Source organism: Zootoca vivipara, chromosome 4, assembly GCF_963506605.1.
Source record: "Zootoca vivipara chromosome 4, rZooViv1.1, whole genome shotgun sequence".
Classification (NCBI taxonomy): domain Eukaryota; kingdom Metazoa; phylum Chordata; class Lepidosauria; order Squamata; family Lacertidae; genus Zootoca; species Zootoca vivipara.
This window is the reverse complement of record NC_083279.1, coordinates 51,336,152-51,358,543: the sequence shown is the minus strand read 5'-3', so window position 1 is coordinate 51,358,543 and position 22,392 is coordinate 51,336,152. Positions and strand designations below refer to the sequence as shown.

At 42.1% G+C, this 22,392-nt stretch overlaps 1 protein-coding gene across 2 annotated transcripts in view; it reads right to left on the bottom strand.

Annotated features, from left to right (window-relative positions):
- Positions 1 to 90: 90 nt before the first annotated feature.
- The window catches only part of GART (phosphoribosylglycinamide formyltransferase, phosphoribosylglycinamide synthetase, phosphoribosylaminoimidazole synthetase), a 29,332-nt gene continuing 7,030 nt past the window's right edge, over positions 91 to 22,392 (bottom strand). Inside the window, exons 3-22 of one of the 2 annotated variants that reach the window (XM_035115104.2) lie at positions 22,024 to 22,119; positions 21,052 to 21,226; positions 20,783 to 20,894; positions 19,978 to 20,046; positions 17,575 to 17,700; positions 17,283 to 17,370; positions 16,881 to 16,966; positions 15,867 to 16,035; positions 14,232 to 14,463; positions 11,871 to 11,965; positions 11,017 to 11,126; positions 9,419 to 9,617; positions 7,610 to 7,861; positions 6,683 to 6,835; positions 5,324 to 5,527; positions 4,619 to 4,747; positions 3,624 to 3,754; positions 3,310 to 3,451; positions 2,699 to 2,814; positions 91 to 2,084 (exon numbers count right to left, since the gene is read on the bottom strand). In XM_035115104.2, coding sequence (XP_034970995.2) covers positions 1,887 to 2,084; positions 2,699 to 2,814; positions 3,310 to 3,451; positions 3,624 to 3,754; positions 4,619 to 4,747; positions 5,324 to 5,527; positions 6,683 to 6,835; positions 7,610 to 7,861; positions 9,419 to 9,617; positions 11,017 to 11,126; positions 11,871 to 11,965; positions 14,232 to 14,463; positions 15,867 to 16,035; positions 16,881 to 16,966; positions 17,283 to 17,370; positions 17,575 to 17,700; positions 19,978 to 20,046; positions 20,783 to 20,894; positions 21,052 to 21,226; positions 22,024 to 22,119 — 2,882 coding nt within the window. In that variant the 3' untranslated portion in view covers positions 91 to 1,886. The remainder of the gene's footprint in view (positions 2,085 to 2,698; positions 2,815 to 3,309; positions 3,452 to 3,623; positions 3,755 to 4,618; positions 4,748 to 5,323; positions 5,528 to 6,682; positions 6,836 to 7,609; positions 7,862 to 9,418; positions 9,618 to 11,016; positions 11,127 to 11,870; positions 11,966 to 14,231; positions 14,464 to 15,866; positions 16,036 to 16,880; positions 16,967 to 17,282; positions 17,371 to 17,574; positions 17,701 to 19,977; positions 20,047 to 20,782; positions 20,895 to 21,051; positions 21,227 to 22,023; positions 22,120 to 22,392) is intronic. The other variant, XM_035115103.2, reaches the window with a different exon arrangement.

Here is a 22,392-nt window from a genome sequence, read left to right as displayed (position 1 = left end):
GTGTCACTTGTAAAGGCAAAGGATATTATTTTCCCCTCAGGTTGGCAACTGGATTTATATTCTAAAAGATCTTTAAACCAGAACTTCTGAGAGCTCCCTTATATGCCATTCAAAGCACAGCTGAATTACCTTTTAAATAACTTCCCACATAAAACTAGTCAGTCAGTCAATATATGACGGGTATCGAGCATAACATGGGTTGGTAATTTCCCCAAACTTTCTGCATTTAGCTATGATAGTTTTCACTTCAAATGATCCTCAGCTCTATTCTCACAGGGTGTGCCACAATCATGTTTCAGAAACTCTAAGATGGTACATGGTAAGAATAATGTTTCTTGCACTTTTGATTATGTACAAACACATTGGATGAAATTGCATTGCAAAACCATTTTTCACACATGGTGACTTGAGTGTGCACAGCTGTCTCTCTTCCTGGAAGGGCTGATTTGTACAGTTTAAATGGGGCAGCAGTCAATGAGTATACAAAATCCATCCTCCTTGAAAGAACAGGTAAGCCTGGGCTGTTGGTGGAACATGGTGCTCTGGGTAGGGGCTAACCAGAGATTAGTGTACCAATGTCATCTCCCTTGATAACAATATATGACATACTCTAGCTAAAAGCTAGATACAATGGGCAAACTTGTCTTCTTACATGGCCTGATCATTAAAAGCAGAACACCTCTGGTTTATTTTTACGCTTCAGGTTGCTTCTTTTTTGGAACGTTTCCACCAGCAAGACTTGCTTAGGAACTGACAAGACACTGCAAGGCATCTTTAGCAACTGTAAGGAACTATCACCCAGAAATTAACATAGATATGTATGTAATTTCTTAAATTAATGATTTTTTTTATTAGAATGGGGTTTGATATCACTGAACATTTGGGTACAAAACAGATAAGAGGAATGTAACAGTACTGTGCTATATAGTCCAATTCCTATGGAAGCTTAGCATTTGAACACTGATTAGTTTTGTAAATAGCAAAGTTATAACACAATGGAACTACAGTATTCTCTCCTTTAATGAACCACCATGATGATTTTTTTTTAAAGGCACATGTAATATGTAGGTACCTACTTCTTTTCTTTCAAACACGAGTTAGGTGAATTCCATCCTCACTGTGCTTTCTAGCTATGATACAAACATACTGAAGTACAAGTTACTGCATGCCTCCATGATGTCATGGGTTAAGTTTTAATAGAGAATTAAAATATGTTCCACAGTATAATATATTTAGAAAAGGGGTGAGGATTAAATCTCCCACATGTGATTAGCTGAATACAGCCCTGGTTACTGCCATGTGTTTCTTTGATTTTCTTGTGCTCACCAATCGCTATGCAATACTTCAATCTTTAGCACTATGGCCAAAAAAACCTGATTCTGATTCACCTTGCTATTCAGAAAGAAATGTTAAAAGGATGGATGTCAAAATGCCTAATTAATGCTGTGACCACAAATAGTTTTATTGTGTATTCCGTGTTCCTGGGAGTAGGCATGGTCTGTTTGTGAAGGCAATGCTTGATTTAGACAAGGGCACTGCCATGTAGCTGGCCCCTTGATGCAGGCGTGGCATAGTGTGTACTCGGTGGCAATCTGTTTGAGTGAAATGGTTGCCCACAAGGGGTTTGGATATTTCAGTGCTCCTTTCACGATGCTGTGGGTGACCCTGGCGTTAATCATACAAATGGTTTACCATGAGAACCTGCGTCTGCAGAGGTCCATTTTAAGAACCTGTATTATGGCAAAAGTATTTGAATATTTAGGATGCCAAATTCATCCCCTTCCCAATTTGGCTCTGTTTGGCTTTCTCATCTTGCTGCCCTATGCTACAGAATTAAAGCAAAAATTATGCATCGTAGTTGTTGCTGTTTTCTTGTCCTCTGCATTTCAGTTGTGCTTTCCCGAATTCCAGCGTAACTTCCCATCTCCTCCTAGCTGCACTTCTCCGCTCGCCACTAACTGCATAGCAGCAGGGAAGGCTCTGTGCTCTGCCTCCTTCACCCTTTCGCATAAAGTCTCCTCTGTGTCTCCAATCTTCACGGGGACCGGCTCTTGAAAAATGATTGCTCCGGCATCAACTTCTTCCTAGAAAGGAAGGTCAGAAACGTTGACAAGATGGAGAGGTAGTCGAAACTATGAGCTCTAGAACATGGCATTGGTTTGCTTTCATGACCTCTCATTGGTCTCTTTCCCCTTTAAGAAATTATCTTCAACACTACAAGCTTTCTTGAAACTGGCTAATTCTGTACCACAAATATTTAGTCTGACTCCTGCCTGGTCTGGTTAGCTGTAGAAGAGAATTCAAGAGAAAACTGTAAGACCCACACCACTATGAAAACCAGATAAAATATTATTGCAGTTCACAATAATGAATTATTTCTAAATTGTGAAGTAAATGAAGCAGTCCAATGACTGTGCTCACCAGCTGCATAGATTCCTTAAGTTAACCCTGACCTGGCAGTAGTCAGGCTGGATTCAAAAAGATTCCTCAATTACTGAGCTGTCGTAGACTTCAGACTATGCTGAAGTGGGCAAGAGGTGCAGCAACTGTCTAATTAGTACATTTTGTGCTCAGATCACTGGCCAACCTTTTCACAGTCTATGTAAATTAATCCCTCTGCATTCATTGTGGGCTGAGAAGCGATCTGGCAATCAAACTGAGATTATAATTAACAGAGTAGCAAAAAAGGAGAACATACAGCAACAAAGTGCACAGTACAGCCAGTGACTCTGACTCCAGCCTCCAGTACCAGTCTATGGGCATTTGCTCCTTTAAATGAAGGCAGCAAAGATGGGTGGATATTCAATATTTTCCCTAGAAGTAAAAAACAAAATTCATTTTTTTAGTTCTCCTAGCATTACAATGCTTAAACAAGAAATTATTGATGTGCTCATTGCAACAAAATATGTAAAATGAAGCAGTTTTTTCCTGCAACTTCCATCTTCTTTAATGTACTGGGGACAGATAGATATAGACTAGAAACTATAATTTCTGAATCAACATTATCAGACAAACTGCAGCCACCAACCCAGAATCTGAAACCAGCTATGGAACAGCTATGATACAGCTGGTTCACTAATAACATGGAGAATATCAATGTCCCTTTTTCACATCAATAATGATTATTTTTTAAATGTAGAGCTATCCCTCTAAATCTGTGGGAAACACTGTGCTGTTTTTAAACTAGGAAATTAGCAAAATCTCTTAATTGAAAATTAAACTGTTGTCTAACTGGTTCACAAACTATACACAACATTTAATGGCAAGGGCCTTTCTAGTTCCAAGTGCAGTATATCCAGATGCATTTACCATCCCACTTTCTGACAAAAGGACCAGATAAGATCCGCATAAATCCCGCAAGGCAGACCAGCTCAACTGAGAACTCTTCAAGGACTTTATCAACTGCGCTGTCAAACTCTGTGCGACTGCTGTACAGCTTGTGGTCAATTACCTAAGACAGGGTAAAAGATTGTGAGATTATGGGATACATTTATTCCCCCCCCCCAATCATTAATGCTGAAGATTTCAGAATATTTCAGAAACGCTGAACATTTTTGAACAGTCAGACACACAGACACCTAACCCTTAAGTTACACATGCCAAACTGTTGAACATTTACTTACTTTTGTAGGAATGCCAGCTCTTTCAGCTTTTCTTAGCCCTTCTACACCCGCTTTGTTAGAAATGACAAGGACTATTTGTGCATAGCTAGTTGGCTTCTTTGTACTGGTTATTAAAGCTTCCAGATTTGTACCTGAAGGATCCAAGACAATCAAGTGAAAATATATTTAAGATGGACTTTTAATATTCTGAAAACATTTTTAAAAGCAGCACAATAGCGACTTGATTCAGTAAGTATAGAACCATCGCCGGGTTGGATGGCAAAATACACTTTTGCAGCACATTCCACACATTTAAATGTTAAGTATTTTTTTTTCTTGAGGCACGAGTTTTTCATTATAAGTACATCCAAAGAAACCTGTGTAATTTCAAGGGGTTCTTCCTATTCCAACTGTATGCCACTCAAACTCTAAACAAGTGCCTTTTCTCTCATGGTTCTTTTCCTTTTTGTTCCATAGTGCATATTAAAAAAAAGAAAAAAAAGCTGCAAAAATCCTGCCATTTAAACCTCTGGCATTCAACTGGATTTCTTTCAAATTAGAAGAGTTTTTGAAAGCCACATCTACACCATAAAATCCTGACCCAGTTTAACCCAGCCACTCTGAGCAGCTTCCAACAAATTAAAACACAGTAAGGCATCAGATATTACAAACTTCCCTATACACGGCTTCCTTCAGATGTCTTCTAAAAGTCATATACTGTAGTTGTTTATCTCTTTTACATCTGATGGGAGGGCATTATACAGAGTGAGTGCCACTACTGAGAAGGCCCTCTGCCTGGTTCCCTGTAACCTCACGCACCGCCAGAAGGCCCTCAGAGCTGGATCTCAGTGTCCAGCCTGAGTGATGGGGTAGAGACGCTCTTTCAGGTGTGCAGGGCCAAAGCTGTTTATGGTATGGTCTGACTAAAATACTTCAACACAGTCTTCCAGAATACCCCAACCAATAGCCTCAAAGATGGCATTCATTTCTCACAATGGAGAATACAAGAGTCTTACCTGTTCCAGAGATGAGGACGCCGACCCTTGTTTTGCTTGTTTGGGTTTTGCTTCGTTGGCTGTGGAAGGACTCTACCCTATTTGCCTGTAAGGCTTGAAGTAAGTTATTGACTTCAACGTGGGCAGACCCTTCAATTAAAAAAAGAAACATTAGCTGTAAATAAATAGAACTAAATAATTAGAAACAAAGGGAGCTGCCTTCTACTGGATCAGATCATAGCTCAGTGTGGTCTACACAAGGGGTCGACAACCTAAGGCCCATGGGCCACAAGCCCACGGGATCGTTTAACCGGCCCATGAGGCTCCCCCGAACCGAGCCACCCGCTTGGTGAGTCCCTGCACGCTGTGCAAAACCAGCGCAGCACGGGGACTTGCTTTTGCGGTGCCAGAAACTGTGTCTGCGCAGATGCCGAAAATCGTGGGTGGGCGCGCAATCCAGCCCACAACAGGATCTTTGTTGGAGTGAACCACCCCAGGCCGACCCCTGGAGTGAACCTTGCCGACCCCTGGTCTACACTGACTGGCAGCAGCTCTCCAGGGTTTCAGACTGGGGACATTCCCCTGCAGATGGCAGGGAATGAAGCTGGTACCGTCTGCATTCAAAACAGATGCAGTCCTAATTCAGAACTGCGCAGCACCATCACCCCATTAAAAATAATCACCCTCACAAGTCATCCCCAGATAGATGAGGCTCTGCATAGTGACCTGCTTGACGGCGTACAACTTTTCCAATCACCCAGGCCTCTTCATGCCTCTGAATGTCCTTCAGAACCTGCCCAGCCAGCTCGTTCTGCACAACCAGGACTGAACCAATCCCACAATTAAATGTTCGAGCCATTTCTTCCTCTGACAGATTTCCCTCTTTCTGAAGCCAAGAAAAGATGTCGGGTATCTTCCAGCTTACAGCATCTGAAAATAACCAGAGTTGTATTGTAGCACACTTTTTTTTAAAACCAGCCAACAAGCATTACAGAGAAATGAAGCTGATAATTCTGACTGAACTTAATAAACATAAAAGTGATAAGCCCAGTAATAGCAAATGATCCAATGGTTATCACTGGCAATTGAAGGAAACATATTTAACCAATCTAACCACCGCTTTGGCGCTGTGGGTTAAACCACTGAGCCTAGGGCTTGCCGATCAGAAGGTCGGCGGTTCGAATCCCTGTGACGGGGTGAGCTCCCGTTGCTTGGTCCCAGCTCCTGCCAACCTAGCAGTTCGAAAGCACGTCAAAATGCAAGTAGATAAATAGGAACCGCTACAGTGGGAAGGTAAACGGTGTTTCCATGTGCTGCTCTGGTTTGCCAGAAGCGGCTTTGTCATGCTGGCCACATGACCTGGAAGCTATACGCCGGCTCCCTTGGCCAATAATGCGAGATGAGCACGCAACACCAGATGGTCAGGGGTCCCTTTACCTTTACCCACCTCTTTTAAAAATTATTATATTTTTCAATTGATTCAAAATCTTTTCAAATCAACTAAGGCCACATTCACACAATACATTTAAGGCATAATAATACCACTTTAAATAGGCCTGGCCTCCCACAAAGAATTCTGGGAGCTGTAGCTTGTTAAGAGTGCTGAGAGTTAGAAGACCCCTATTCCCCTCACAGAACTACAGTTCCCATAGTAGTTTAACAATTAATTGTTTTTCACAGGAAACTCTGGAATTGTAGTGCTGTGAGGGGAATAGGGGTCCTAACAACTCCCAGCACCCTTAACAAACTACAGCTTCCAAAATTATTTGGGGGAAGCCATGACTGTTTGAAGTGGCAACATAGTGGTTTAAATGTATGGTGTAAATGTGACATGAATGCCCACAGAAAGCCATATAAAACTCTGGTGAAAAGGAATGTCTAAATTTCATTCTACTTTTTATTAGTGAATGTGAAAATCCATCCTTAAAAATATCTTCAGTCAATGTTGAGATAAAATGTGGATTTCAATAAATGGGGGCAGGAGAACAGTTAAAGAAAGGAAAATGGCATCGATAAAAATTAAGAAATATGATTTCAAGCTTGCAAGTTTTGCCTTGGTGTTCACCATGACTGAGACGTCCTTACCTAGAACTACCCCAAAGGATGCTGGGAGTACACGTGGAATGTTCTCCAGCAGCCCTCCTCCAGTGATATGGGCATAGGCCTTCACGTAGCCTGAACGAAGAACCGGCAGGAGAATCTTGCTATAGATTTTAGTGGGCGTAAGCAGCTGTTCTCCTGTGAACGTAAGCCATTAACAGGTTATTATGCAAAAGCATGATAAAGCACAAAAGCACACGCAGGATGAAATGCACCAAGGAGGCCTTACAAAGATATTGCTGTGGCCCTCCCTCATGTGTTTACTGCATGAAAGGGGCTCCATGTGAATTGCATTGCATGGCTTCCGCAGTCCTGCACCTGGGATCCACGTTCAACGTGGGGGTGTCTATAAGGGGTGGGTGGGTGGGCGGAGAGAAAGCCTACACATATAGACCTCTACAGGCATAGACTCTGCATGACTGGCACTCTAGCTTACATTTTATTATTTCTATTTATTTCATAAAATGCACCCACTGCTTGATTGTAAGCAAGCCCAAACCGGTTTTACATAGGATGCCTACGCACACAGGCATTCCCTCTGCAGATGTCTATGCCTAATCCATGGATGTTGGAGGCAGGACTGGGAGGCGGGGGCATAAGATTAGCATCGGAAGGCAGCTAACAAAGTGCAAATGTCACACAGAAGAATGGAAATAAAAACACTCAGGGAGGGGCTAGGTCTGTGAGGGGGGCGGCCTGGAGAGAGTTCCAGGGGCCAAAGAGAGAAGAGAAGCCTGGAAAACCACATTGGGCCCCAGGATCTGAGTCCCCCGCCCTTTGATAAAAAGACATATATGCCAATAAAGGTGTTGAAATTGATAAAAAGACCCAAAATGTCCTAATAACTGAAAATTGACCAAAGGTTGTTCCCTGCGACGTAGAAGAGGAAAATGCTGCAATTACTGAACTTACCTAATGTCTGGTTACCAGAGCGGCCCACTGGAGGAGAGGAAAAATCTAAAGAGGACTTTTCAACAAGCTTTCTCACAAGGCTAAACCCGTTGCTGTGAACACCAGAGGAAGCTATTCCAATAATCACATCTCCCTCAACAATTCTTTCTAGCTTGGGAAGCATCTGGTTTCGTTCCACAGCGCCAACGGCAAAGCCCCCCAGGTCATACTCTCCCGGTGGATACATGCCAGGCATTTCAGCTGTTTCTCCTCCTGAGGTGGCAATAGAAGACAGAGAAAGGGACTGTGAGTGTTAATCCAAAACCACTGGTGACCATTATAGGAACTTCTGCTTCCCAGATTCTCACATACACTGAAGTACAGCAAGCACAGCCTGCCTTAGATGGGTTTTTTGTGGGTTTTTTTGCTTGTTGATTACATTTTATTGACTTTTCAAAGTTGTACATCCAACGGAAGAAATGAAAAACAAGAACAACAAAATCATAGGCGCTTTTGGCACTCTTAAGGAATAGCACACAGAAAAACAGGAAACTGCCTTAAACAGAATCCTACCACAGATCTGTCCTGCTCGATACTGCCCACACTGACTGCTAGCAACATTGCAAGGTTCTCAACAGGAGTCCTTCCCAGCCCCATCTAGAGATGCCATTGGACTAAATGTGGGACCTTCTGTGTGCAAGGCCGATATTCTGCCACTGAGCGTGTTCCCTTCCCATGTTGTGGATCATGCCATGAAAAATGATTGTTTCTCAAATTCTTCCAATTTTAAAATGGAGAAATCAGTCAACAACGTGTGTGAGGTATGTGTGCCTTACACGATTAAGTAAAGAACAAAGGATTTCAAAATGGAACAGCCAGAACAAGCAAAACAGCAGTTCTGATAAGTAAATAATCTAGGGAAAGGTCGTATGACAGTTTGCCTAAGTACAAAGTTACAAAGTCATGACGCAAGGAGAGACGACTGTCTCGGGCAGCAGGCTCCACAGGGGTAGCAGATATAGATCGTTATTTTTGCTGTTGTTCCTGATGTAGATCTTCACCCACCCCTTCTTCCCTGGTGGGGACGGAGGTTACCATTTTGTCATTTGACTCAGGTGCCAAAATGTCTGTACCAAGTTACACAAGCAGGAGAATCACACAAGACAGCTCTTGCTGTTGTGCCACTTAAGACTGCTGATTGGGGCGGCGGGGGGGGGGGGGGACAGATCATGTTTGAAACCTCACCCATTATATAAACGCTTCCTGCACACAGAAAACTAGCATGTTAGAGGGAAAGGACTGGGACTGAATCCAGCCTTCTTTAGAGGCAGATTTAGGGCAGTGTGACTGGTTTCCCTGCACAGGGCGCTGAGCTGAAAGGGGGCACCTTCCCACCTCCTTCCCAAAGCCTATTAGCACTTGCCCAGCTTTGGGAAGGAGATAGGAGGGATCTAAAACCCTGAGAGAGTCTTGCACCTCCTTCCTAAAGCATGGCCCCTTGCTTAGCTGGCTTTGGGAAGGCAGCATGAGGGCTGGGGGGGGGGGCTTGAATTTTGGCCTGGCACAGGGCGCCATGTTACCAAGGCCTGCCCCTGCCTTCTACACTCTTCACCTCTTCAGAAGATTCCCCTTTTAAATTCCCCCCACTCATAAAACAGGGCACACTGTGATGGCCCAATGCAAACTGAATGTGTAAACTGATTCTTGGATCCATAGCAGCCGGACACAGTATATGAATCAACGTTCCGCAACATTAAGGTTTGCTTTTAACTAAATGCAGGAACCTGAGAATTTTCTAATCGCATACAAGGAATGAGTAGTCATTCCTACCGAGGAGCGCACATCCTGCCAGTTTACAAGCTTCAGCTATTCCAGCGATGACTGCCTGAGCCGTCCTGACATCAAGTTTCCCACAGGCAAAATAGTCCAGGAAAAAGAGGGGCTCAGCTCCCTGAGCTAGGATATCATTGACACACATGGCAACCAAGTCTTGACCAATGGTGTCGTGCTTATTGCATAGTTGGGCAATCTGTAATGAGAATTAGACAAATCACACCTGAGCTTGGTAAGACTTGGGAACATCAGAACAGCCCTCCTGGATCAGGCCACAGGTCCGTCTAGTCCAACCTCCTTGTTCTCGTGGTGACCAACCAGATGCTTATATGCAACAGCACTCTCACCCTTCTGATTCCCAGCCACTGAACATAACTGAGATTTCATTTTTAACTGCCATGGAAGGTACATAGATGACATCACCATCACCATATATTATTTATACCCCGCCCATCTGGCTGGGTTCCCCCAGCCACTCTGGGCAGCTTCCAACAAAATATTAAAATACAATAATCTGTTAAACATTAAAAGCTTCCCTAAACAGGGCTGCCTTCAGATGTCTTCTAAAAGTCTGGTAGTTGTTTTTCTCTTTGACATCTTCTGGGAGGGTGTTCCACAGAGCGGGTGCCACTACTGAGAAGGCCCTCTACCTGGTTCCCTGTAACTTGGCTTCTTGCAGTGAGGGAACCACCAGAAGGCCCTCGGCGCTGGACCTCAGTGTCCGGGCAGAACGATGGGGGTGGAGACGCTCCTTCAGGTATACTGGACTGAGGCCGTTTAGGGCTTTAAAGGTCAGCACCAACACTTTGAATTGTGCTTGGAAACGTACTGGGAGCCAATGTAAGTCTTTCAAGACCGGTGTTATGTGGTCTCGGCGGCCGCTCCCAGTCACCAGTCTAGCTGCCACATTCTGGATTAGTTGCAGTTTCTGGATCATCTTCAAAGGTAGCCAGCCCCACATAGAGCGCATTGCAGTAGTCCAAGCGAGAGATAACTAGAGCATGCGCCACTCTGGCAAGACAGTCTGTGGGCAGGTAGGGTCTCAGCCTGCGTACCAGCTGGAGCTGGTAAACAGCTGCCCTGGACACAGAATTCACCTGTGCCTCCAGCTGTGAATGACTCCCAGGCTGCACACCTGGTCCTTCAGGGGCAGAGCTACCCCATTCACAGGAGACCCCAATATACTTTTGTGCAACTCCTATTTATATCAGCCAGGCTTGGGAAAAGGACATTGATACTATATTGTGCTCTTGGAAATTTTTTCAAAAGTATACTGGGAAATTTGTTGGTTGCTAGGCCTCAAAAACTGTGCCCTTCCATTTGCTCTCCTGTGAAGGGCTGGCATCTGTTTCAGACACATATCTGAATGTGATGCAAATGAAGTTATTCATTGGGGGAAGAGGAAAGAGGGGATTGTAGATGCCAAGGACTGAATCAGGGACCTTCTGCATGCTCTGCTGCCAAACTATTGTCCCTTTGCATAGTATAAAATTGTATAAAGAACTTAACACTCAGTTACTAAGTAAAAGTAACTGTCGGCCTAAAACCTTCAAAAACCCATTAAACCTGCCCAGCCCACACAACCTTCTCATTACCTTGAGCTTTGTTCCGACACCATCGGTTCCAGATACCAAAATTGGATCTTTATATCCAGCTGCTTTCAAGTCAAAGAGGCCAGCAAACCCTCCTAGGTCAGCATTACAGCCTACCAAGCAGGAAGAAAAGGACTCATTCACCAAGGTCTTGTTAACATGATGGAGGTCTTTAGAGACGGCTATAGAATTATTTGTCAAACCACATCCCTGATTGGTTTTGCCCTCCTTCAGATATGGAAGCAGCACCGCAGAGCGAATTCGGCAGGGAAAGGGGACAAAATATCTTCCCACCATGGATCTCCCTGGTTCCTAGATTATTCTGCAGCCCATCAATTGGAATTAACAGCAAAGGTGAGGGATGAGACTCTCCCTCCTGCTCTCCTTTCTCCTACATTTAACTTGCTCTACAATGTAATCCAATGCATTTTTACTCAGAATCAAGTCCCACTGTATTCAACTGGGAGAAAAGTTCACTAAACTCAGTTGGGCTAAATTAACCTTGTTCTGTTAACCTTTACTTGCTTTACAAATTTTGGAGGGTGAGGGGTGGGTGGGGTCCTGATGCTGCAGTCAGTTAAAGCGTCTCTATCCAATATGGTACAGATATGCTGAATGGAATGATTTCCCTTAAATATATTCTGCAGGTCCTAACTGCAGCACAATTCCAGTATTCTGAAATCTCTGCACAATGGCTAAACTGCATGCCTCATCTGGAATTCTTAGTGCAAAACGTAAAATACAAGAGTTGCATATATATATTTACAAAATAGTAATGAGTATGGGTATAAGGAACTCAATTTTTCGTGAACTTATTCTGCAAACGTTTTGATTAGAATGTACAGATTTTATCTTACCTGGCCTAGATGTGGCCGCTGCTAAAGGTTTAATGTTCTGAACCAACGTGTTACCAGCTGCAATATCTACACCACTGTCTTTGTAAGTCAGGCCCCTAAAAGGGCAGAATAGCCAATAGTCAATTGATTCATACATACAATCCATCTATAACAGTATTTTCCAGTGCCAGTATAGAGGTGTAAGAATTCACTGGGAACTTTTCCTGTGCCTTTTAAGAAATATGAGTGAGAGTGTTTGCTCCAAAAGGCCTGATTTCAAAGGTCAGTAGCTCTGTGGCAGTCCTTACGATCCCTGTGCTCTTGGAATGAGTGGTCCCTCAGCTGGGACTAGTTCCCTGCCCATCCCTGCTCCACACTTTTCACATTCCCAGATGTGTATCACAGCAACTGCATGCTATTGCATCCTATTGCTGCATGCTATTGCACAGCAACTGCATGCTTTGATGGTGTTTCCTGCTTGGCAGGGGTTTGGACTGGATGGCCCTTGTGGTCTCTTCCAACTATATGATTCTATTGAAGGAATAGGTCTACTCTGAAGTAAGCCCTACGGAATTACTGCCAGGTAAGTGGGAGTTAGGATTGCAGTCTTAGTTGACATGTGAGCCCCATGACTCCCAGGTCCAAGTCCAGTTTCTGTCAAATGGATCGTGCTGACTTTTGCAAACAACAATATATTTTTCAAGGGTTTCCAGGCTTACCAGAAGTAAAAAAGGAACATGCCCTGGAAAATATATCTTGCATATAACTTGTAATATTTTTAAAGCTACACATCATCTTCATCAGCTAAGCCCAAATGTATTTTGAGTATACCATTTACTCTCCAGGCATAAACTCAGATGCGCTAGCTCAGGCATCCCCAAACTTCGGCCCTCCAGATGTTTTGGGCTACAATTCCCATCTACCCCGATCACTGGTCCTGTTAGCTAGGGATCATGGGAGTTGTAGGCCAAAACATCTGGAGGGCCGCAGTTTGGGGATGCCTGTGCTAGCTATAAACTCAATTTCACTATCGCTGTTTAGGCTTAGAATGTGCATGAACGTGCATAGAAAGAGTCCTCTTACATCTGGCCAAATATTGCCTTGTCTGCTTGGGGGTGGGGTGGGGAATCAAACTCAATGGATAGAGCACACTACACAGATTCATATCATTTACCACTTCTAATCAAATACTACACATTCCGTACAAATAAAGCTAGATACTGCACCATTCTTAGAAACTTTATTGCATATACAAAAGACTAGTGTTACAGTATACTAACACCTGATGCCATATGCTTTCAGCTTAATACTAACAGTGTATTTCATTCATAGTAGAAGGCTATGTTATAAAAAGGTAGTACTTCTTCAGTACAGTAGTTTATATTTTGTGGCACTGACAAAAACATTTAGGTTAAAGGTTAGATTATTTCTACCAATGTAGCTGCATTAATGCAAGATAGCAATTGATGCAGTTATACTGGTAAAAATGTCTTTGCTTGATCTTTATAAGAGTAGCCTCCAAGTGGCTGTGTCAGAAGATTTTCACACGCTAGGACAGGGCTGGGGGTGATTGGAGTTGTAGTCCAATAGTATTGGGGTGGAGGTGGTGCTCAGATTACCATCCCTGCTCTAAAAGTGTACCAGCCTCTTGCATCCTCAACTTTTTCTTCCCTCAAAAATGGATTAATTCGTAGTAATATGAAGAGATGTCAGTGTGGTTACTCTTAAGCATTTTGGGAGTGCCAACTTCATGCAGGTGCACGTTGCTGTTTCATTCTTCCCACCCACTAGTTTTTGACTTGTTAACAACAAATCTACACAACCTTACAAAGAATTCTGGGCAATGTAGTTCCAAGAGGAAAACAAAAAAAAGGTCTCTCTTTGAGAGCCCTAATCTTCTCAAAAATAGGACAGATTAACTGGTTTAATATTGTGTCATGAATATTGCATTAGTAGCCGCGCAAAAAGTAAGTGTAAGCCAGGCATCCCCAAACTGCGGCCCTCCAGATGTTTTGGCCTACAACTCCCATGATCCCTAGCTAACAGGACCAGTGGTCAGGGAGGATGGGAATTGTAGTCCAAAACATCTGGAGGGCCGAAGTTTGGGGGTGCCTGGTGTAAGCTATCTTACGTTTTGCTCAACAGTGTTTTAAGTCTTCAGTAAAAGAAATACTTATTCATTACCCATTAATTAATCCTAGTTGTTTTTGAGATAATACACAAGGATATCCATTAAGAATAGTTATATGAGGATATTGTATAATATATTGATACAAAATTTTACTGAAACATGGAATGATTATGTAGCGATTTGCATGAATTATGTCTTGTGTTTAACAATTATTCTTACTATCGCCTTCAGATTTGGCCTCAGATAGGTACCTGGTTTCTTTAAGGAAAGCTATAGCCCGATAACCAATATCCTTTCTATAAATGGCCCCTTTGAACTGGATGACTCCTACTCCTTTGTTGGCTTCTTCCAGTGCGGTGACAAGGTCCTTCTTGATAGCTGTCACAGTGAGGACTCTGCCGCCACTGGTCACCACTTTGCCATCTTTCATGGCTGTGCCTGCGTGGAACACTTGCAAACCCAGCTCTTTGGCCCGAGGAAATCCTATAAGGTGAGAATTTATTTATTTTTTAAAGTTTCCTGAAAACTTTTGCCATGCGTCTATCGAGTGCACAAGCAATTATAAATATGCCCAACCAAATAAAAATGGCAGTGAACTCAACCCATTAATAAATAAAAAAGTTGATGAAGAAAGACATGTGTGGGCCAGAACTGATCTGCCTGAAACCTCTACGGCAGGAGTGGCTTATATGTGGTTGTCGCAAAGTTGCTGGTTCACACGTGGCATCCATCCTAACAGCATCCCCTTTTGTGTCTGCCTCCCTCATTAGAGACCTTCAGGAAGAATTTAAAAATATGGCTGAAAGACACTGTTCCCGACAACCCTGAAATCACTGGCTGAGAGAATGTTTATAATACTTTAAAATACAGTATGTCTTTTTCATTGCTGATATCCCTGGGCTCCTTCAGGAGGAAGGTCAGAATATCTATTGAGATGTTGATGATGATACTATTAGCTATGTTGGGCTGGAGTCCAATGACATCTAGAGGATCATAAGATAGGTACCCCTGTTCTATGAAATGACAACCCGACATTTGACACCGTACTGTGACTTGAGTGCCAGGGAATAAACCAGTGCTAAAACAATTAAAAAGAAAATAAAAAGCCACTGGAAACACCCAAAGACCTTCTCACTCCCTTCCACCTTATCTTGTTCGAGACATATGGGTTACTGCAGGGGTGGGCAAAAGCATATCTCTAGGTGGCCAGACTGCCTGTATTTTACAGTTGTTGCTGTTCCTTCTCTCCTTTTGATAAGGTGTCATTCCCCATGCTACGGCCACCAAGACATCCATGTAAGTTACCAAGATGACCACATGTTTTGCAAAGGGATATCAAACAGAAATGGCCCTAAAGCGACTGCTCTGAGGGGGGGCCGAGTTAGTGAGAAGCTTCTCTTCTTTTGGCAGCCTGTAGATATGATGATTGAAAGTGGGAGTGCGAGGTCTTGAAGGCTGCAGCCCAACACCCCGAGGTAAACCTCTTTGACCTTGGTGGGGCTTACTTCAGAGGAGACATGTATAGGATTGCTCTGTAACGCTGCAGTCCCAAGCACTTTGACTAAGGAATAAACCCCAATGAATTCAAAGGAACTCACTACTTACTTAAGTAAAAGGAGTTATTTATTACCTAAATATACAACCAGTGCCTGGCTATAGTGTAACCAGTCTTTTCTTGCAGAAATTAAAGTTGCTCTTTGAATTATGAGACAAAGTGGAAACGATCGCTTTAGGAATCAAAAGGAGACCCTCAACTGGTTAAAACCAAAGCGTTTGTTATTTGAGGTAGCCAACCTGCAAGAGACTCGCATTGTCTCTTGTCAAACACATGAAAGTGGAAGGATATAATGTTCTACATGTTTAGAACCTGAGTGTCAGTTTCCTACCTGTTATTTCCAAACCCTTAGGATAGCTTCCTGGGTAGCCTTCACTAGCCATGACTACAGTCACAGCTGCCCAGTCTTCTAACCATACAGGCATGTGGCAAGATAATTTTTGATCCATCGTTGCTTGTATAACCTCATAAAGGTCACTCTTAAGTAGTGGGAGAATTACCTACACAAATATAGACCAGCGTTAGGCACATCTTTCTGGTGTTACTTTAAGAAAATGTAAGAAAACTAGAAAATTCCCAGTGAAATACCATGGAAATGACAAGAAAGTTAAAGAAGCAGTTCAATGTATATTATATAATGTATGAGATCCTAAGCACATTGATTAGGAAACATATTTTATTAAAAATGAGTTGGTGTAGACACAAGTATACTGAACTTTAACAATACAGTATATTAAATATACCTGCAGTGCAGTATAGTACAGTAATGGAGATCACAGAATTAGACTGTGGTACTTTCCCATGAAGAAATGTCAGTAGTTTAGTTAAGATTCAAAATTATGGCTATCGTATATATCAGGGGTCAGCAACCTTTTTTAGCAAATAAACCTGCTTGATTGATGCTCACAATATGATCACACATTACATTTAAACCAATGCTCATCCAGGGGTAGTCAACCTTTTTATACCTACCACCCACTAATGCATCTTTCTTGATGGTAAAATTTCCTTGCTACCCACCAGTGCTCAATGGAAGAAGCTTATGCCGTAGAACCCCCTACCACCCACCTAGAATCCTGAAACGCCCACTAGTGGGCGGTAGGTACCTTGGTTGTTGAACACCCTGGAACTTGGACATTGTGGTTCCCGAATGCTCCAAACCCAAAAGTGATTGTTCTGGTTTGCAAACGTTCTTTAGAAACCCAAAAGTTTGATGAGGCTTCTGTGGCTTCTGATTGGCGCAATCTAACACATATCTGCTCAGAATTGAATCCCACTTGAGCTGAATGGGGTTTCTCCAAGGCAACTGGGTGTACTGCAGCCCAAGATATACAGGGTCGCTCACCTGACATTCCGGGTCACCAAATCTACAGTTGAACTCTAAGACTTTAGGTCCATCTTTGGTTAGCATTAATCCAGCATACAGGACACCTAAAGGAAAAAGGCACAAGATATTGAGGACAAAAACAGTAAATCTTAAAAGAATGTTATATTATTTTAAGATTATGACTATTATTTCCACCATCTAGAGAAGTATGTGGAGCTTTGTCAGCAATTGTTTGCATTCGCAGCATTTGTCCACAAATAGTTGCATTTTTGGACTGCTGTCATTTAAAAAAACAAAACACTGCGTTAACACATATAGCAGATGCTCAGAGTAGAACTATTGAAATCAATTGACTTCAAAGGGTCTACTTTGCATATGGCTAATGATGGATATCGCTCATAGAATGATACTCCCACTTACCAATGTAAGGAATACCCTCTTTTCTCATACCGTCAACTGTTTTCTGGAGAATAGAATTTCTGATTTTCAGAAGAAGTTCCTTGGACAGCTAATAAAATGTGACAAAAGTAGAGCTTTTAAGAATGTAGAGAATTTAACCAATTCTAGCAACAAGAATCTATTGTGTCATGCTTTTTTTTTTTTTTTTTTACTCCTGGTGTCAAGAATCTGTTTTTCCTATTACTCAGCTCTTATGACAGGTGGTCTTTAGTAACAAGCTCTGACAAAGAAGCAGTGTAAACCTGAGTTTTACCTGTGGTGCTGGAGAATATGCACCCATGCCGCCTGTGTTTGGGCCTTGATCTCCATCCATTAAGCGTTTGTGATCCTGGGCAGGTGGCATTGGGGCAACAGTGACACCATCCGTAAAGCATAAACACTGTAAGAAAAACAAGGTAAACCATGGATGGTTTATAACTATGCTAGGTAATAATAGAAATTAACTCAGTGTCCAGGTTTACAAAGATGATTATTAATAAGTTGCTAATTACGAGTAGTGCCCTCCTAATGATGGGAGACAGTCCAAGGTATAGGTAGGTAGCCGTGTTGGTCTGACGCAGTCAAAATTAATTTAAAAAGTAAAAAAATTGTCCAGTGGCACCTTAGAGACCAACTAAGTTTGTTCCGGGTATAAGCTTTCATGTGCAGGTATCTGAAGAAGTGTGCATGCACACGAAAGCTTATACCTAGAACAAAATTAGTTGGTCTCTAAGGTGCTACTGGACAATTTTTTGATTTTTTTTAATAAGCTTTATTAAGATTTAAAACAAGACAAACAAAACAAATATTTCAAACTAGTAGAACAATAAATCAAAAATCAAATAGCTCAGATAATCATCAAACAAAGGTTAATCATCAAACAAAAACAACAAATTAATTTATATTATTATTATACTGTTGACTTCCCGTCACCTCCCGTAGCACAACTCATCTTTTTTTTTGCAAAATACATACTTTCCTCTTCATCTTCTTATAATCTCTTTTGTACGTCATACCGACAACTCTTGTACGCTCTAATATTACATTATAAGCCAGTCATTCTAAGGCTGCCATGGAAATTACGTTATAACTATTATTCTAAACACATCCCATTTTTTTTGCAAACGCGTTTTGTGATTCCCCTTAAGTGATCTGTTAGTTGAGCCAAATCTACCATATCTAACAATTTATTTTGCCACTCTTTGAGTGTTGGGACGGTGTCCCCTTTCCACCTGGCCACTATTAGTAACCGAGCTGCAGCTGACGCATATAAGAAGATCTCCCTATATTTAGCAGGTAAATCTTTGTTCAGGATTCTCAACAGAAAAGCGTCTGGTCTTTTTTGGAAGGTTAATCTGAAAATCTTTTTCATTTCTTCATATACTATATTCCAGAAGTCTTTATAAGCTTTCGTGTGCAGGTATCTGAAGAAGTGTGCATGCACACGAAAGCTTATACCCAGAACAAACTTAGTTGGTCTCTAAGGTGCTACTGGACAATTTTTTAATTTAGTCCAAGGTATTTTACTTTTACCCAGTTGGCATTTCTCTAGACAATATACAATGGTACACTACTTTAAGTTCATTTGCATTCGTATAAACAAATGCAATATTTGAAAATCTCTTATACAAATTAGGAGCCAGGCAAATTATGTAAATGTCAATATAATTCATAATACTTTTCTGAAGGTGCTTGGTGAAATCCAACAATAGTCATACTTGGAGCAGACCTCTTGAAATCAGTGAACCGAAGTAATTTGATTTCAATGGGTCTGCTCTAATATGATCTCTAGCGGGATGCCACCCACTATTTCTGGAAAACAGAAGTACTGTATTAAATTTCTTTCTAACAATTAAATATAAATTTGATGCTTTATGGTTGGCCTCAGGAGTGGGTGAGTTTTGTACTATTAAGCTGTTGTTGTTGCTGAGTTTTTTTTTCCAGGGTTCCCCCTCCCCCCGGAAAATTCCATATTTGATTTGAAATGGAGTTCTTACTCTTATGACTGATCAATAATAGCTAGCAAGAGCCAGGGATCAATATTTAGGATCACTCAAAAGGAAGCCAATTTGAAAGCATGGAGACAGATTCAACTGAACAGTTTCACTACCGGTAGTAGATGCTAATACGATGAGTCTCGCTAGTGTAACTGGGTTTTTCCGACCTCTTCTTCTTCCCACATGCCCTACCAAATCAGCTCTGAGAAGTCAGGAGAACCCCAGCACAGCACATGGTGGGAGGAGAGGGGAGATTGTTCTGTGTGGAAAGCAGAAATGCTTGCACTGACAGAACAACTGTAACATTGCAAGGCCAAGTTCCACTCAGCAATGCAGTATTTTGATTACATAAATGGGATACTTTTTTTGTTTTGGCAACTCACATAGGTAGAGTTCAAAACAGCACCACCATAGTCTATCTCAGCAAGTAGCTTTTAAGTCCTTAAGTATTAAGGACTTGTACCTAATATACAGAATGGGCATTACCTGGCCAAAGTTAAGAACATTTGCTGAAAACAGTAAGTGATCAAAGTGATTAACCAACTGGACTTGCGTTATGCATTGTGTGATGGACATCAGGTGGGATCCAACAGAGCTGCTCCAAGAATGGGAAGGAATTTCAGTGAATGGGGGGGGGAGTTGTGTCAGAAAGGCTGCCATACATTATAGGTTATACTTACAGAAACCTCTTCTCCGTCTAGAAGCTCCTCAACAACAACTGTTTCTCCGGCTGTTCCAAAGGTTTTATCCTGCATGAAAAGTATACATCCATATTTATGAAAAGTATACATACATATCTGAACCTATCTGTAGACTTTCATTTGTAACAGTATTCTAACAAATGGAATCTGCCTGATCCAGCAGAGAAGAAAGAACAAATGCTTTGAAACATGTTCTCAATCTTCTTCTTCTTCAGAAACCCAGCAATATAGCAGAGTGTTTTCTTTCCTTCTCAAACAATTTCTGTTTTAAGGTATCATACATTTCAAGTTCCATGGAAGAACTCGCTCAGATGAAAGCAATAGAATAGACACCCCCTTAAACCATGGATAGAGAACTTGTGGCCCTACACATGCTGTTGGACTCCCAACTCCCATCAGCCTCTGTAATCACAGCCAATGGTCAGGGACGATGGGAGTTGTAATCCAGCAACAACTGGAGCTCACAGGCTCCTTACCCTTGCCTTAAATGATAGTTCTACACATCCTTAATAGCACAGTTAATGCTTACTCAGCAGTACGTCTCTCTGCATTTGTTGGGGCTTACTCATAGGTAAGCATACATGGGCTTGCAGTCCAAGTGGCACTGCAATTCTAAACATGTCTCAGAAGCAAGTCCAGTGCATTCAGCGAAATTTACTCTCCACTAAGTGCACTGAGGAGTGCAGCCTCAGTCCTGGTTTGGCCCAATACTAGGCTCCTAGGAAACAATTTTAGGTGTAATCTTAATGATGAAATTATTTTTATTAATACATCCCCAACTTACTTGCATTATTTCATGGACAGCTTTGCATGCATCTTCTTTATTAGAGGCCACAATCACACCTTTTCCAGCCGCCAGACCACTTGCCTTTACAACTAGGGCAGGGAAAGCCGCACTTGGCAGGGTGGCAGCAGGAGGGGAGAGAGGAAAGCAAGCAAGTAAGTAAGAAAGAAAGGAATTTCATTCAGATTTCAAGCTCTATACACATTGCAGCAAAAATAGATGCAGCAAAAATAGACAAAGAATTCTCCGCATGCTGAAAGTTGCTGTACCTGGTAATAAAGGCACACGCTTCTTTTGCATTAGTGAAAGCTTTCCATCTTGCAGTTGGAATGTCATGACGATCCAAAAAGGCTTTGGAAAAGCTCTTGCTGGACTCTAGTTGAGCTGCCTTTGCAGTAGGACCAAAACATCTAACGCCAGCAGCTGTCAAGTCATCAACAATTCCTAGCAGCAGAAATAATCCAAAGTATTATGGGTTATGAAAGGAGTTAATCGAAACACAATCATAGATGCTAACACTGTATTCTGAGTACACCATCCACACACAAGAGGAAGGTCTTCACAGCCTCGGGGAAACCTCAAGGCTACCACACACACACACACACACACACACACACACACACACACACACACCATATAGAAAAAGCCCTAAGGGGGCAGCCACCACCCTCTGCTCAGAAACAACAAACTCTGAGCATGCACAGTGACTATGGAATATTACAGGTAGCTTGCCTTTTGCAGAAGGGGGAATCGAATGGAATGGATTGTCAAGGAATATGCAAAAGCACTTCACACGGCAACATTCTGTGCATGTTTTACTTATAAGTCCTAATTTAAAACAAAACAACTGGGATCAGATTTCAAAAATGGTGTCCAGCTATAAATGTTGGCAGAAGTAGCAGCTAGAGAAATTTGAGACCATAGTAACCAAATCAATTCCTTGGCTATCATCTAGAGTAGGTATTTCAAAAACCGAAGCAATGAGCAAAGAACAGTTTGAGGTAAAGGATCCCACTGTGACCAAAGCAGAGTCACTCCAGATCTTTGAAAGGCCAAAAAGTACATTTCCACTTTAATTTCTGCTCCCTTCATTACCATGTTCTGGTAGAAGAGATGCCGTATATTGCATGCATGTTAGCATACTCATGTGTTTTTATACACTCAGTTCGGCATATAAAAGTCACAAATTAGTAGATTAAACAGGAGGCAGGAGTTTGCAGAATAATTCCTTTTAGACATACCGGCAGCAAGAGGGACTTCTGGACCAACCACCACAAGTCCAATCTTCTGGTCTTTACAGTATTTGGCAAGAGCAGTGTGATCACTGACTGAGATAACTATCAATGGACAAAAAAATGGTTGCAATTAGCTGTGGTTTTCATTTACTGCTTACATTTGTTTCTTGCCCTTCCACATGTCTCAGAGAGGCACTTAACCTTCAAAGCATCCCACTGAGGTGGGTTAGGCTGAGAGACAGTGATATGGTCCAAGGTCACACAGTGAGCTTCAGAGCTGAGCAGGGGTTCGAACCTAACAGCTCCATTATGCAATCTTCCATTTGCAAATATGAATTGTTCAAGTCACATTGTACACAGAAAGCCACATGTCTG